This window comes from Oncorhynchus clarkii, chromosome 22 (assembly GCF_045791955.1).
Source record: "Oncorhynchus clarkii lewisi isolate Uvic-CL-2024 chromosome 22, UVic_Ocla_1.0, whole genome shotgun sequence".
NCBI classification, from domain to species: Eukaryota; Metazoa; Chordata; class Actinopteri; order Salmoniformes; family Salmonidae; genus Oncorhynchus; species Oncorhynchus clarkii.
In genome coordinates this window covers 21,096,423-21,113,619 of record NC_092168.1, presented here as the reverse complement: position 1 = coordinate 21,113,619, position 17,197 = coordinate 21,096,423, and the positions used below count along the sequence as shown (strand labels likewise).

At 41.0% G+C, this 17,197-nt stretch overlaps 1 protein-coding gene across 15 annotated transcripts in view; it reads left to right on the top strand.

Moving 5' to 3' along the window:
- Nucleotides 1-1,595: 1,595 nt before the first annotated feature.
- The window catches only part of LOC139380570 (DDB1- and CUL4-associated factor 6-like), a 78,908-nt gene continuing 63,306 nt past the window's right edge, over nt 1,596-17,197 (top strand). For all 15 annotated transcript variants that reach the window (XM_071123360.1, XM_071123359.1, XM_071123356.1 and 12 more), the window contains exon 1: nt 1,596-2,056. In XM_071123360.1, coding sequence (XP_070979461.1) covers nt 1,966-2,056 — 91 coding nt within the window. In that variant the 5' untranslated portion in view covers nt 1,596-1,965. The remainder of the gene's footprint in view (nt 2,057-17,197) is intronic.

Here is a 17,197-nt window from a genome sequence, read left to right as displayed (position 1 = left end):
AGGTGCACCTGTGTAATGATCACACTGTTTAATCAGCTTCTTGATATGCCACATCTGTCAGGTGGATGGATTATATTGGCAAATGAGAAATGCTCACTAATAGGGATGTAACAAGTTTGTGCTGAAAATTTGAGAGAAATAAGATTTTTGTGTGAATGGAAAATTTCTGGGATTTTTTTATTTCAGCTCATGAAACCAACACTTTACATGTTGCGTTTTATATTTTTGTTCAGTATACATATATAAAATGGTGTGTATAGACAGTAGGTGTAGTTAGCAGTAGGTAGGATGAGCCTTGACTAAAATATAGTATATTAACATAATTAAAGTGAACAGTGTTCAATGACTATATAGGGCAGCAGTCTCTAAGTTGTAGCGTAGAGTACTGGGTGGGAGCCAGCTAGTAACAGTGACTAAGTTCGGAGCAGGGTACTGGGCGGAGGCTGGAGATAGAAGCTGTTTTTCAGTCTTTCGGTCCCAGCTTTGATGTACCTGTACTGTCTCCTCCTACAGTGAACTCCAAAAGTATTGGGACAGTGACACATTTTTTGTTGTTTTGGCTCTGTACTCTAGCACTTTGGATTTGAAAATTATACATAAATATCATACCTCCCAAAAGTGCTGACCTCCCCTGTTATGCTGACCTCCCCTGTAATAGTGAGAAGTTAGCATGTCTTGGGGGTATGATATTTGTGCATCTGTAACTTTCTCACTCATCATTAGTCAGGATTAATTTAGGATTATCCATAATCATGGTAGCATCCACATTAATGTAGAAGTGTTTTAGAAACATATTCTATTCTTATTTACAATGAAAGTGACTCCAAAATGACACAATATTTCTATTGGCCACAAAATAATCTGAAACACAACTAAAACAAACAGCAAATGCACCCAACAAGTTTGTAGAGTAACAAGTGAATTTGTCCCAATACTTTTTGTCCCATAAAATGGGGGGATTATGAACAAAAAGTACTGTAATTCCTATTTTTTTTAAACCGGATATTACCTGACACCCTCAAATTAAAGCTGACAGTCTGCACTTACCTCATAGTCATTGTATAATTTCAAAAACAACAAAAATGTGTCACTGTCCCAATACTTTTGGAGCTCCCTGTAGATGGTAGCTAAGTGAACAGGCGGCTGGCTACCAGGTATTGTAGATGTCCTGGAGGGCAGGCAGAGTGCAGGCACATGATGCTCTCAATGGTGCATCTGTAGAAGTTTGTGAGGGCCAAGACGAATTTCGAGGCACTGTTGCGCCTTCACCACGCTGTTTATGGAAGGACAGTTTCAGGTTGTCAACGATGTGTGCGCACCAAGGAACTTGACGCGTTTCATCTGAATGCTCCAAAACGTTGCGTCCTGCTGAACGGTCCCCAGAGTCTACCATTTGTTAATCTACCTACACATCCAGTATTAATATGATAACACTTTACTACATAATCGCGCAATTATAACTATATTATATATAATGGCCTCAACTGGGTTTTCAACTAATATTGTTAGAGACTAGGTTCTTCTCCTTGAGTGCTTCGTCATACCGCTGCAATGTTGACGGACTCGATTAATGGTCTCGAACATAGAAATACAACGCATAGAACGGTTCACATACCACTGAGAACCTGCTTTATTGCGTTGTTTCAACCAGGGAGTTCATTGGTTTCATAGGCAGGGTTTGACACAACAAGACAGGGAAGTAGAGAGACATCCAAATAACAAGCATCAGAAGAATATAGCGACCGAAGAGAGGCTGCAAAGTGAAGAGGGGCGATAAAGATAAAAGCTTGATATAGCTAGAGTTAGCTTAGCGCCCATGCTGACGTTACTAGCTAGCTACTGTACGTCGCAACGGCCCCAACGACCCCGCAGAGAACAAGCAAAACAACATCCAAAGGCGATAGTCAGAAGGCAGGGTTTACAACTGTATTCCAATGCTATTTTTAAGTAAAAGGAGGTTCGAGCATGATGTCCTGCTCTGGTAACCTGGTTTGGGATGTTAACAAGCGCTCTATTGGATATAATGAACCGAATGCTGTCAGGATCAACTACTTAGGTAAGAGCTCCTGACTGGGTCCAAAATAATTTGCTACAGCTAGTGAACGTCGATCAGTTAACTAGCTAGCTAACTATATTTTCGATTAGCTTGCTGACACGTGAAATACAAACTTGCAACAACATTGTCGCTAATTTGTTTACCAGTTTAGACATTAGTGTTGATACTTCGTTTCATTGCAACGATTGCTTGCCTTTCCGCTTGGGCAGCTGGCTATTTGTAACAATACCCCTTTGCTTGCCACATCTAGCTATGCCTTTTTAGGTAGCGACACCTAAGATACACCATTACTTATAGTTCTGTCAATTCCTGTGTTGATATTGATGTTTGATTAACCAATTATTTCCACACAGATGTTACACTAGTTGTAGATGGTACCCAGGGGTACATTTCTATATCCATCTGCAGTCTACCTTTTGTCCTTACAAAATAAATAGTAACAATAATAATAATGCTGGTCATTTGAATATAGAATTGGGCTTAGTCATTGGAAATATTGATTATTGCAATTTGCCCAGTTGCTAATCAAATTAGTAACTATCATTATATTATACAGTACCAGTCAGAAGTTTGCACACACCTACTCATTCAAGGGGTTTTCTTTCTTTCTTTTTTTACTATTTTCTACATTTTAGAATAATGGTGAATAAATCAAAACTATGAAATAACACATGGAATCATGTAGTAACCAAAAAAGTGTTAAACAAATCAAAATATAATTTATATTTGAGATTCTTCAAAGTAGCCACCCTTTTCCTTGATGACAGCTTTGCACACTTGGCATTCTCTCAACCAGCTTCACCTGGAATGTTTTCCCAACAGTCTTGAAAGAGTTCCCACATATGCTGAGCACTTGTTGGCTGCTTTTCCTTCACTCTGCGGTCCAACTCATCTCAAACCATCTCAATTGGGTTGAGGTTGGGTGATTGTGGAGGCCATGTCATCTGATGCAGCACTCCCATCACTCTTTGTCAAATAGCCCTTACACAGCCTGGAGATGTGTTGACTCATTGTCCTGTTGAAAAACAAATGATAGTCCCACTAAGCACAAACCAGATGGGATGGCGTATCGCTGCAGAATGCTGTGTTAGCCATCCTGGTTAAGTGTGCCTTGAATTGTAAATAAATCACTGACAGTGTCACCAGCAAAGCACCCGCACACCATCACACCTCCTCCATGCTTCACGGTGGGAACTACACATACAGAGATCATCTGTTCACCTACTCTGCGTCTCACAAAGACAGGCGGTTGGAACCAAATATCTCACATTTGGACTCATCAGACCAAAGGACAGATTTCCGCCGGTCTAATATCCATTGCTCATGTTTCTTGGCCCAGGCAAGTCTCTTCTTCTTATTGGTGTCTTTTAGTTGTTGTTTCTTTGCTGCAATTCGACCATGAAGTCCTGATTCACACAGTCTCCTCTGAACAGTTGATGTTGAGATGTGTCTGTTACTTGAACTCTGTGAAGCATTTATTTGGGCTGCAATCTGAGGTACAGTTAACTCTAATGAACGTATCCTCTGCAGCATAGGTAACTCTGGGTCTTCCTTTCCTGTGGCGGTCCTCATGAGATGAGATCCAGTTTCATCATAGCACTTCATGGTTTTTGCAACAGCACTTTAAAGAAACTTTCAAAGTTCTTGACATTTTCCTTATTGACTGACCTTCATGTCCTAAAGCAATGATGGACTGTCATTTCTCTTTGCCTATTTGAGCTGTTCTTGCCATAATATGGACTTGGTCTTTTACCAAATAAGGCTATCTTCTGTATACCACCCCTACCTTATCACAACACAACTGATTGGCTCAAACGTATTAAGAAGGAAATAAATTCCACAAATTAACTTTTAACACAGCACACCTGTTAATTAAGATGCATTCCAGGTGACTACCTCATGAAGCTGGTTGAGCGAATGCCAAGAGTGTGCAAGGCTGTCATCAAGGCAAAGGGTGGCTACTTTTGAAGAATCTCAAAAATAAAGTATATTTGGATTTGTTAAACACTGTTTTGGTTATTCAATTATTCCATAAGTGTTTTTTCATAGTTTTGATGTCTTCACTATTATTATAATGTAGAAAATAGTACAAATAAAGACAAACCCAGGAATAAGTAGGTGTGTCCAAACTTTTGACTGGTACTGTACATTTTGAGACTGGACTATGAATTGTATCCCGATAGCCAGAAGGGGGCCATGGGAAGCATTGATCTACAGAAATTCAGCAGTGGCATTACATTCATTTTGACAATATATATTCTGCTGGTTAAAGCAACTGGGATATTATTCCATCTACCAAGGCCAGATTTAACTGATTTTGAGCATTTTGTTAATTTGTGGCTATGGTTTTATCTAAGGAAATATATATACTCCCATATATAAAAAGATAACTATCGGGGTTCCATAAGTAGAGATGGAGTCCTCCATCGGGGTCTTGAGAGGCAGTCTTGAGAGGCATTTTGGTTAGATAAATTCAGCTTAATCTCAAGCAATAAAATGTATCTACGGTCTTCAGTGCGTTTGGGAGCGATTGAGATACATTGTCTAAATATAGTAAAATATTGTCTGCGCATAATGAGATGAAGTGATCAGTAGATTTTAGAGAAGTGTTATTTTCTTCAATTGACGAATCGCTTAGGCCAGGGGTTCCATGGATAATAAGAATAGAAAAGGTGAAATTGGATCAACTTGTCTACTGCTTTATTGATTCTGAACAGAGCTGAGCATATATGGCCTGTTATAACTATGGCTGAGGGATTGGCATATAGTATTTTAATCATATTAATGAAATTGGAGCCAATTCCCATATCTTCCAAGGCAGATTAGAGATTTGACCATTCTAGTCTATCAAAAGCTTTTTCTCCGTTGAGAGATGATACAGCCCAAGAAGCTTGTTTCTGATGAAGCATCTAAGATATGTTTATCTTGGCAAGTCATTTAAGAACAAATTCTTATTTTACAATAACGGCCTACCCCAGCCAAACCCTCCCCTAACCCGTACGATGCTAGGCCAATTGTGCGCCACCATATGGGACTCCTAGTCACGGCTGGTTGTGATACAGCCCAGGATCAAATCAGGGTCTGTAGTGAATCCTCTAGCACTGAGATGCCGTGCCTTAGACTGCTGCGCCACTCGGGAGCCCCACACAAAAATAAGCTGAACATGTAATAGTCGACAGAGGTTATCCAAGGATAACACTTTTTAACAAACCCGCTTTGGTCCGTGTGGACCAACTAGGGTAAATAAGTCTCAATGATTAAACATTCTGTTAAATATCTACTCCAAATTAAGATTCAAAGATGTCTGCAGAAAGAATGGGGTGTCATGATATACAGTGCCTTCAGAAAGTATTCACACCCCTTTACTTTTTCAACATTTTGTGTTATTTTATTTATTTTCATTTTACCTTTATTTAACTAGTTAAGTCAGTTAAGAACAAATTCTTATTTACAATGACGGCCTACCAAAAGGCCTTCTGCGGGGACGGGGGCCTGGAATAAAAATAAATATAATATAAATATAGGACAAAACATACATCACAACGAGAAACACAACACTACATAAAGAGAGACATAAGACAACAACATAGCAAGGCAGCAACACATGACAACACAGCATGGTAGCAACACAACATGGTAGCAGCACAAAACATGGTACAAACATTATTGGTTACAGACAACAGCACAAAGGGCAAGAAGGTAGAGACAACAATACATCACACAAAGCAGCCACCACTATCAGTAAGAGTGTCCATGATTGAGTCTTTGAATGAAGAGATTGAGATAAAACTGTTCAGTTTGAGTGTTTGTTGCAGCTCGTTCCAGTCGCTAGCTGCAGCGAACTGAAAAGAGGAGCGACCCATGGAAGTGTGCTTTTGGGACCTTTAACAGAATGTGACTGGCAGAACGAGTGTTGTATGTGGAGGATGAGGGCTGCAGTAGGTATCTCAGATAGGGGGGACTGAGGTCTAAGAGGGTTTTATGAATAAGCATCAACCAGTGGGTCTTGCGATGGGTTTACAGAGATGGCCAGTTTACAGAGGAGTATAGAGTGCAGTGATGTGTCCTATAAGAAGCATTGGTGGCAAATCTGATGGCCGAATGGTAAAGAACATCTAGCAGCTCGAGAACACCCTTACTTGCCGATCTATAAATTATGTCTCTGTAATCTAGCATGGGTAGGATGGTCATCTGAATCAGGGTTAGTTTGGCAGCTGGGGTGAAAGAGGAACGATTACGATAGAGGAAACCAAGCTAGATTTAACTTTAGCCTGCAGCTTTGATATGTGCTGAGAGAAGGACAGTGCACCGTCTAGCCATACTTACAGCCTGAATTTTAAATTTCTATTTTGTGCCACTGATCTACACACACTACCCTTAATGTCAAAGTGAAATTTTGTTTTGAAGACATTTTTCCAAATTAATAAAAAATGAAGAACTGAATTGTCTTGAGTCAAGTATTCAAACCCTTTGTTATGGCAAGCCAAAATAATTTAACAAATCAAATTACATATGTTGCATGGACTCATGCTGTGTTCAATAATAGGGGTTAACATGATTTTTGAATGACCCCATCTTTGTACACCACACATCTGTAAGGTCCCTCAATCGAGTAGTGAATTTCAAGCACAGATTAAACCACAAAGACCAGGAAGGTTTTTCAATGTCTCTCAAAAAGGGCCCCGATTGGTAGATGTGTTTAAAAAAAAATAAAAAGCATAAGCTGAATATCCCTTTGAGTATGGTGGTTATTCATTCGTTTTTACACCCAGTATCAATACAAAGATACAGGTGTTCTTTCTAACTCCATTGCCGTAGAGGAAGGAAACTGCTCAAGAATTTCACCATGAGGCCAATGGTGATTTTAAAACAGTTACCGAGTTTAATGGTTGTGATATGAGAACTAAGGCTGAATCAACAACATTGTAGTTACTTCACAATATTAACCTAAATTACAGAGTGAAAAGAAGGAAGCCTGCACATGCATCCTGTTTGCAACAAGGCACTGAAGTAATACTGTAAAAAATGTGACGAAGAAATTACCATTATGTCCTGAATACAAAACGTTATGTTTTGGACAAATCCCAAAACATCACTGAGTTCCACTCTTCAGATTTTCAAGCATGATGGTGGTTGCATCATGTTATGGGTATGCTTGTCATTGGCAAGGATTAGGGTGTTTTTTAGGATAAAGAGATACCGAATATAGCTAAGCACAGGCAAAATCCTATAGGAAAACCTGGTTCAGTCTGCTTTCCACCAGACACTGGGGAAAAAATACACCTTTCAGCAGGACATTAACCTTAAACACAAGGCCAAATCTACACTTGAGTTGCTTACTAAGAAGACCGTGAATGTTCCTGAGTGGTCGAGTTACAGTTTTGACCTAAATCGGCTTAAATCTATGGCAAGACTTGAAAATGGCTTTCTAGCAATGATCAACAACCAACTTGACAGAGCTTAAATAATTTAAAAAAGAATAATGGGCAAATATTGTACAATCCAGGTGTGCAAAGCTCTTACAGACTTACCTAAAAAAGACTCAGCTATAATCGCTGCCAAAGGTGTTTCTAACATCAATCAATCAATCAATCAATCAAATGTATTTATAAAGCCCTTTTTACATTAGCCAATGTCACAAAGTGCTTTACAGAAACCCAGCCTAAAACCCCAAACAGCAAGCAATGCAGATGTAGAAGCACGGTGGCTAGGAAAAACTCCATAGAAAGGCCATGACCTAGGAAGAAACCTAGATAGGAACCAGGCTCTGTGGGGTGGCCAGTCCTCTTCTGGCTGTGCCGAGTGGAGATTATAACAGTACATGGCCAAGATGTTCAAACTTTCATAGATTACCAGCAGGGTCAAATAATAATAATCACAGTGGTTATAGAGGCTGCAACAGGTCAGCACCTCAGGAGTAAAGGTAAGTTGGCTTTTCATAGCCGATCATTGAGACAGCAGGTGCTGTAGAGAGAGAGAGAGAGAGAGAGAGAGTCGAAAACAGCAGGTCCGGGACAAGGTAGCACGTCCAGTGAACAGGTCAGGGTTCCATAGCCGCAGGCAGAACAGTTGAAACTGAAGCAGCAGCAGGTGGACTGGGGACAGCAAGGAGTCATCAGGCCAGGTAGTCATGAGGCATGGTCCTAGGGCTCAGGTCCTCCGAAATCATACAGGGCACTGGATAAGACAGGAGAAGTACTCCAGATACAGTGCCTTGCGAAAGTATTCGGCCCCCTTGAACTTTGCGACCTTTTGCCACATTTCAGGCTTCAAACATAAAGATATAAAACTGTATTTCTTTGTGAAGAATCAACAACAAGTGGGACACAATCATGAAGTGGAACGACATTTATTGGATATTTCAAACTTTTTTAACGAATCAAAAACTGAAAAATTGGGCGTGCAAAATTATTCAGCCCCTTTACTTTCAGTGCAGCAAACTCTCTCCAGAAGTTCAGTGAGGATCTCTGAATGATCCAATGTTGACCTAAATGACTAATGATGATAAATACAATCCACCTGTGTGTAATCAAGTCTCCGTATAAATGCACATGCACTGTGATAGTCTCAGATGTCCGTTAAAAGCGCAGAGAGCATCATGAAGAACAAGGAACACACCAGGCAGGTCCGAGATACTGTTGTGAAGAAGTTTAAAGCCGGATTTGGATACAAAAAGATTTCCCAAGATTTAAACATCCAAAGGAGCACTGTGCAAGTGATAATATTGAAATGGAAGGAGTATCAGACCACTGCAAATCTACCAAGACCTGGCCGTCCCTCTAAACTTTCAGCTCATACAAGGAGAAGACTGATCAGAGATGCAGCCAAGAGGCCCATGATCACTCTGGATGAACTGCAGAGATCTACAGCTGAGGTGGGAGACTCTGTCCATAGGACAACAATCAGTTGTATATTGCACAAATCTGGCCTTTATGGAAGAGTGGCAAGAAGAAAGCCATTTCTTAAAGATATCCATAAAAAGTGTTGTTTAAAGTTTGCCACAAGCCACCTGGGAGACACACCAAACATGTGGAAGAAGGTGCTCTGGTCAGATGAAACCAAAATTGAACTTTTTGGCAACAATGCAAAACGTTATGTTTGGCGTAAAAGCAACACAGCTCATCACCCTGAACACACCATCCCCACTGTCAAACATGGTGGTGGCAGCATCATGGTTTGGGCCTGCTTTTCTTCAGCAGGGACAGGGAAGATGGTTAAAATTGGATGGGAAGATGGATGGAGCCAAATACAGGACCATACTGGAAGAACCTGATGGAGTCTGCAAAAGACCTGAGACTGGGATGGAGATTTGTCTTCCAACAAGACAATGATCCAAAACATAAAGCAAAATCTACAATGGAATGGTTCAAAAATAAACATATCCAGGTGTTAGAATGGCCAAGTCAAAGTCCAGACCTGAATCCAATCGAGAATCTGTGGAAAGAACTGAAAACTGTTGTTCACAAATGCTCTCCATCCAACCTCACTGAGCTTGAGCTGTTTTGCAAGGAGGAATGGGGAAAAAATTCAGTCTCTCGATGTGCAAAACTGATAGAGACTTACCCCAAGCGACTTACAGCTGTAATCGCAGCAAAAGGTGGCGCTACAAAGTATTAACTTAAGGGGGCTGAATAATTTTGCACGCCCAATTTTTCAGTTTTTGATTTGTTAAAAAAGTTTGAAATATCCAATAAATGTCGTTCCACTTCATGATTGTGTACCACTTGTTGTTGATTCTTCACAAAAAAATACAGTTTTATATCTTTATGTTTGAAGCCTGAAATGTGGCAATAGGTCGCAAAGTTCAAGGGGGCCGAATACTTTCGCAAGGCACTGTATAAGACTGATCCTAGCCCCCCAACACATAAACAATTGCAGCATAAATACTGGAGGCTGAGACAGGAGGGGTCGGGAGACACTGTGGCCCCGTCCGACGATACCCCCAGACAGGGCCAATCAATCAAATGTATTTATAAAGCCCTTCTTACATCCGCTGATGTTACAAAGTGCTGTACAGAAACCCAGCCTAAAACCCCAAACAGCAAGCAATGCAGGTGTAGAAGCACGGCCAACCAGGCAGGATATAACCCCATCCACTTTAGCAAAGCACAGTCCCCACACCATTAGAGGGATATCTTCAAATCACCAACTTACTACACTGAGACAAGGCAGAGTATAGCCCATGAAGATCTTCCCCCCGGCACGAACCCGAGAGGGGGCGCCAACCCAGACAGGAAGATCACATCAGTGACTCAACGCACTCAACTGACGCACCCTTCCTAGCGACAGCATGGAAGAGCCCCAGTAAGCCAGTGACTCAGCCCCTGTAATAGGGTTAGAGGCAGAAAATCCCAGTGGAGAGAGGGGAACCGGCCAGGCAGAGACAGCAAGGGCGGTTCGTCGCTCCAGTGCCTTTTCGTTCACCTTCACACCCCTGGACGAGACTACACTCAATCATAGGACCTACTGAAGAGATTAGTCTTCAATAAAGACTTAAAGGTCGAGACCGAGTCTGCATCTCTCACATGGATATGCACACCATTTCATAAAAATTGAGCTCTATAGGAGTAAGCCCTGCCTCCAGCTGTTTGCTTAGAAATTCTAGGGACAATTAGGAGGCCTGCGTCTTGTGACCATAGCGTATGTATAGGTATGTACTGCAGGACCAAATTGGAAAGATAGGTAGGAGCAAGCCCATGTAATGCTTTGTAGGTTAGCAGTAAAACCTTGAAATCAGCCCTAGCCTTAACAGGAAGCTAGTGTAGAGAGGCTAGCACTGGAGTAATATGATCACATTTTTTGGTTCTAGTCAAGATTCCAGCAGCGGTGTTTAGCACTAACTGAAGTTTATTTAGTGCTTTATCCAGTTAGCCAAGAAGGTAGGGCATTGCAGTAGATTAATCTAGAAGTGACAAAAGCATGGATACATTTTTGCACAGGAGGTTTCTGATTTTTGCAATGTTACGTAGATGGAAATAAACTGTCCTTGAAACAGTTTTGATATGTTCGTCAAAAGAGAGATCAGGGTCCATAGTAACGTCAGTTTATTTGAGACTACAACCATCAAGATTAACAAGACTAATGTACAACCATCAAGATTAATTGTCAGATCCAACAGAAGATCTCTTTGTTTCTTGGGACCTAGAACTAGCGCGTCTGTTTTGTCTGAGTTTAAAAGTAACACATTTTCCGCCATCCACTTCCTTATGTCTGAAACATATGCTTCCAGGGAGGGCAATTTTCGGGCTTCACCATGTTTCATAGAAATGTCCAGCTGTGTATCGTCTGCAAAGAAGTGAAAGTTAACATTATGTTTCCGAAATGACATCACCAAGAGGTAAAATATATAGTGAAAACAATAGTGGTCCTAAAACGGAACCTTGAAGAACACAGAAATTTACAGTTGGTTTGTCAAGAGGACAAACCATCCACAGAGACAAACTGATATCTTTCCGACAGATAAGATCTAAACCGGGCCAGAACTTGTCCGTGTAGACCAATTTGGGTTTCCAATCTCTCCAAAAGAATGTGGTGATCGATGGTATCAAAAGCAGCACTAAGGTCTAGGAGTACGAGGACAGATGAAGAGCCTTGGTATGACGCCATTAAAAGGTCATTTACCACCTTTCCTAATGCAGTCTCGGTGCTATGAAGGGGTCTAAAACCAGTCTGAAGTATTTTGTATAGATTGTTTGTCTTCAGGAAGGCAGTGAGTTGCATGTATTGTCTCAGGGGGGTGAATACTTATCTAAACAAAATATATTGGTCTTATTTTTCATAAGTGTTAGAATTTTTCTTCCACTTTGTCATTAGAGTAAATTGTGTAGATCGTTGACCAAAAATGTAAATTCCTTCCATTTTAATCCCACTTTGTAACAGAATAAAATATAGAAAAGGTGAAGTGTTAACACCTTCAGTTTGCAAAAATCTATTTTGGTTATGGAACTACAGTAACATGCTGACCAGACCGGACATGTCGCGTGCGCGAGCGTCGCAAAATAAATGTAGAAATCCATGTTATTCAATTATTGCACCCACACTGCTCTCGTGCGCCAACGAGTGTCTGCGATGCCAAAGGCTAAAATAGAACTCCTTTCTATTTCTGACGCAGATCGCGCTGCAAGTCCTGCCTCTCCCATCTCCTCATTGGTTTATAGAAGCAGGTACCCACGTGCCATCTCCTCATTGGTTATACCCACGTGGGTGATTGAAAGACGAACTGTTTTGCCGGTTGTTGTGGTAATACTATGAAAGTGTAGATTCCATCACCATATAAGTTCAAAGATGAAAAGGCCTGGAAGGAGGAGAGATGACTAGAAACGATTCGGTTGGCCATTTTATGTGTGGATTAATTGTCGGAGTAGAGGACCTTGTGCATTTCAGGTAAAATAAAACTCAATATTTATATCCCAGGACAAATTAGCTAGCAACAGCAAGCTAGCTAAATAGGAAAAATTAGCTAGCAAGTGCAAGCTAACTAGCTAAATTGCCATACATGTTTAATGCTTTTCAACCTGTCCCCAAATTAATGTAATTGGTTCAGAGTTTGTTTTGATATTGTAACCTGCGTGTCGTGATCGCGTTTGGTGTAGGGGGACAAAACCATTTATGCACGATGGCGCACGCGCGCAGCTGGTTTGGGTTCCGTGTAAGCTGAGCGATTAGTGCTTTCTGAGGTCGGTTCAGTTTCCGTTCGATTATTTTTTTTTAAAAGTATCTTTATTTTTATTTTTTCATTTTAAATGCATTATGTGGGTTGAACGCTGTAACAACACAGGATGAAACAATTAATACAAGTTCCATGATGGTAGTGACTGCCCATTTACTGCTTATTCTCATTACTTTAATAAAATATTTAAGTTGTGTTTATTACATTTGTTTTATTTTATGACTTTATTTCATTTGAAGTCATCTCATCTCTAAAGAGCTGCTGCCTATGCTGTTTGAAAAAAAATCACTATTTTAGTACTTCTTCAAATAAATAAGGCATACTTTTATGACTGCTGAATACCAAATATCAATCACTTAGATAATGTATTTTCACGTAGTTACCTTGCGAAGCAACTGTTCTCCTCTCATCATTAATTCTTGTCTCTCTTACGTAGCAGGCATAAAATAAGCACACGTCGGACAAGTGTGCAGATCACTGTCACAATCTCAATTTAATCTATTTTACAGTGTATTCGGAAAGTATTCAGACCCCTTGACTTTTTCAACATTTTGTTACATTACAGCCTTATTCTAAAATTGATTAAATGGTTTTGTTTCACTCATCACAATACCCCATAATGACAAAGCAAAAACAGTTTTTTTAGAAATGTTTGCTAAATTATTAAAAAGAAAAAGCTGAAATATCACACATTTACATGAGTATTCAGACCCTTTACTCAGTACTTTGTTGAAGCACCTTTGGCAGAGATGATAGCATTGCATCTTCTTGGGTATTAAGCTTCAAGCTTGGCACACCTGTATTTGGAGAGTTTCTCCCATTCTTCTCTGCAGATCCTCTCAAGCTTTGTCAGGTTGGATGGGGAGTGTCACTGCACAGCTATTTTCAGGTCTCTCCAGAGATGTTCGATGGGGTTCAAGTCCGGGCTCTGGCTGGGCCGCTCAGGACATTCAGAGACTTGTCCCAAAGCCACTCCTGCGTTGTCTTGGCTGTGTTCTTAGGGTCAATGTCCTGTTGGAAGGTGAACCTTCCAGGTTCACAGCGCTCTGGAGGTCTGCAGTGCTCTGGAGCAGGTTTTCATCAAGGAACTCTCTGTACTTTGCTCCGTTACTCTTTGCCTCGATCCTGACTAGTCTCCCAGTCCCTGCCGCTGCCGCTGAATAACATCACCACAGCATTATGCTGCCAGAAATCTGAGTCTCGGGTAATTTTGTTACCGTTACCGTTGCCCATACACATAACTTTACCTCCTACACATCAGTTCTCTGCATGTAGAGCAGTGTTACTCATTGCCGCGAGCTGTTAATTTGCGGCTCGCCTTGATTTTCCTATTTCCCATTCATAATACATAACAATGATACAATTTCAATTCAATGTGTTTAATGCAGGCCTGAATCACTTCATTGAATATATCTATTGTTCCCTGGACAGCAGTATAGCGCCGCTGTTGAACAGACAGGCCGAAATAGAATGTTAGCCGAAATAGAACGCAACTGCTCAGCTACAGACACCGACACATTTCAGTTTGATACTAGCTAATTTTGCAGTCTGGTAAACATGGATCGATTTATTGTAAAAAAGACATGTAAATCTATTGACAATGAATATGAGGGGTAAGAGCTGGAAACAACTTGAAAGCTATGAACAAACAATCAGGAAGATGGCGGCGGAGAAATGCAGCTAGCTAACGTGGCTACGGTGGCTAAGAGAAGGATAGGGTTGATTCAAGAAGAGATAATGGGATTAGCTCACTTTGTCTTGTTTGCCAGAAGGCAGTCAATTGTTTTAAGCAAGCAAATTTAGAGTGAAATCCAGTCACACCATGCCCATGTTGACAAAACATATCCGCCACAAAGCAACCTCAACAACAAAATATCGCAACTCAAAGGACAGCTCAAAGGATCTAGCACTGTTGCAGGGAAAATGACAGAGGCAACATTTGAGATTGCTTGGATACTCGCGAGAAACAAGAAGGCCTTCAAAGATGCGGAGATTGTCAAGTAATGTTTTTTGGCCTCAGCTGAAATATTGTATGCTGATGTAACATACAAGGAAGCTATTTTAAAGCAAATTAATGGACTGCAACACTCAGACTCGACAATAACAAGACTCATAGAAGACATCTATGTTTGTTTATTCACTGCTTAAGCACACTCCGCCAACCCTGATGTCCTAGCCGTGTCTGAATCCTGGCTTAGGAAGACCACCATAAATTCTGAAATTTCCATCCCCAACTACAACATTTTCCGCCAAGATAGAACTGCCAAAGGGGGCGGGGTCACAATCTACTGCAGAGATAGCATGACAGAACTCTGCAGGCTATCCAGGTCTGTACCCAAACAGTTCGAGCTTCTACTTCTAAAAATCCACCTTTCCAGAAAGTCTCTCACTGTTGCCGCTTGCTATAGACTCCCCTCAGCCCCCAGTTGTGCCCTGGACTCCATATGCGAATTGATTGCCCTCACTTATCTTCAGAGTTCATACTGTTAGGTGACCTAAACTGGGATATGCTAAACACCCCGGCCGTCCTACAATTTTAGCAAGAGGCCCTCAATCTCACACAAATGATCAAGGAACCTACCAGGTACAACCCCAAATCCGTAAACATGGGCACCGTCATAGATATCACCCTGACCAACCTTCCCTCTAAATACACTTTTCCTGTCTTCAACCAGGATCTCAACGATCACTACTCATCACTGTCAAACGCTCCCTAAAACTCTTCAGCGAGCAGGCCTTTCTAATCGACCTGACCCAGGTATCCTGGAAGGATTTTGACCTCATCACGTCAGTAGACGATGCCTGGTTATTCTTTAAAAGTGCTTTCCTCACCATCATAAATGAGCATGCCCCATTCAAAAAAATGTAGAACTAAGAACAGATATAGCCCCTAGTTCACTCCAGACTTGACTGCCCTTAACCAGCACAAAACATCCTGTGGTGGATTGCATTAGCATTGAATAGCCCCCGCGATATGCAACTTTTCAGGAAGTTAGGAACCAATATACACAGTCAGTTAGGAAAGAAAAGGCTAGCTTTTTCAAACAGAAATTTGCATCCTGTAACACAAATTCCCCAAAGTTTTGGGACACTGTAAAGAACATGGAGAATAAGAGCACTTCCACCCAGCTGCCCACTGCACTGAGGCTCGGAAACACTGTCACCACCGATAAATCCACGATAATCGAGAATTTCAAAAAGCATTTTTCTACGGCTGGCTTTGCTTACCACCTGGCTACCCCTGATGTCCTAAAATTCTCCACCGCAATTGTTGCAACCCCTATTACTAACCTGTTCAACCTCTCTTTCCTATCGTCTGAGATCCCTAAAGATTGTAAAGCTGCAGCAGTCATCCCCCTCTGCAGCAGTCATCCCCCTCTTCAGTTTTTCACAATTCCTGACATTTAATCCTCGTAAAAATTCCCTGTCTTAGGTCAGTTAGGATCACCACTTTATTTTAAGAATGTGAAATGTCAGAATAATAGTAGAGAGTGATTTATTTAATATTTTATTTCTTTCATCACATTCCGAGTGGGTCAAAAGTTTACATACACTCAATTAGTATTTGGTAGCATTGCCTTTAACTTGTTTAACTTGGGTCGAACGTTTCGGGTAGCCTTCCACAACCTTCAATACCTTGACTTTGTTGTCCTTAAGCCATTTTGCCACAACTTTGGAAGTATGCTTGGGGTCATTATCCATTTGGAAGACCCATTTGCGACCAAGATTTAACTTCCTGACTGATGTCTTGAGATGTTGCTTCAATATATGAACATCATTTTCCATCCTCATAATGCCATCTATTTTGTGAAGTGCACCAGTCCCTCCCTTAGCAAAGCACCCCCACACCATGATGCTGCCACCCCTATGTTTCACGGTTGGGATGGTGTTCTTCGGCTTGCAAGCCTCCCCCTTTTTCCTCTAAACATAACGATGGTCATTATGGCCAAACAATTCTAATTTTGTTTTTACATTTGTTTTTACATTGTTTTTACATTTCTCCAAAAAGTACGATTTTTTTCCCCATGCGCAGTTGCAAATGGTTTTGGAGAGGTGGCTTCTTCCTTGCTGAGCTGCCTTTCAGGTTATGTCAATATTGGATTTGTTTTACTGTGGATATAGATACTTTTGTACCTGTTTCCTCCAGCATCTTCACAAGGTCCTTTGCTGTTGTTCTGGGATTGATTTGGACTTTTCGCACCAAAGTACGTTCATCTCTAGGAGACATAACTCGTATACTTCCTGAGCGGTATGACGGCTATGTGGTCCCATGGTGTTTATACTTGCATACTATTGTTTGTACAGATGAATGTGGTACCTTCAGGCGTTTGAAAATTGTTCCCAAGGATGAACCAGACTTGTGGAGGTCTACAATTTATTTTCTGAGGTCTTGGCTGATTTCTTTTGATTTTCCCATGATGACAAACAAAGAGGCACTGAGTTTGAAGGTAGGCCTTGAAATACATCCACAT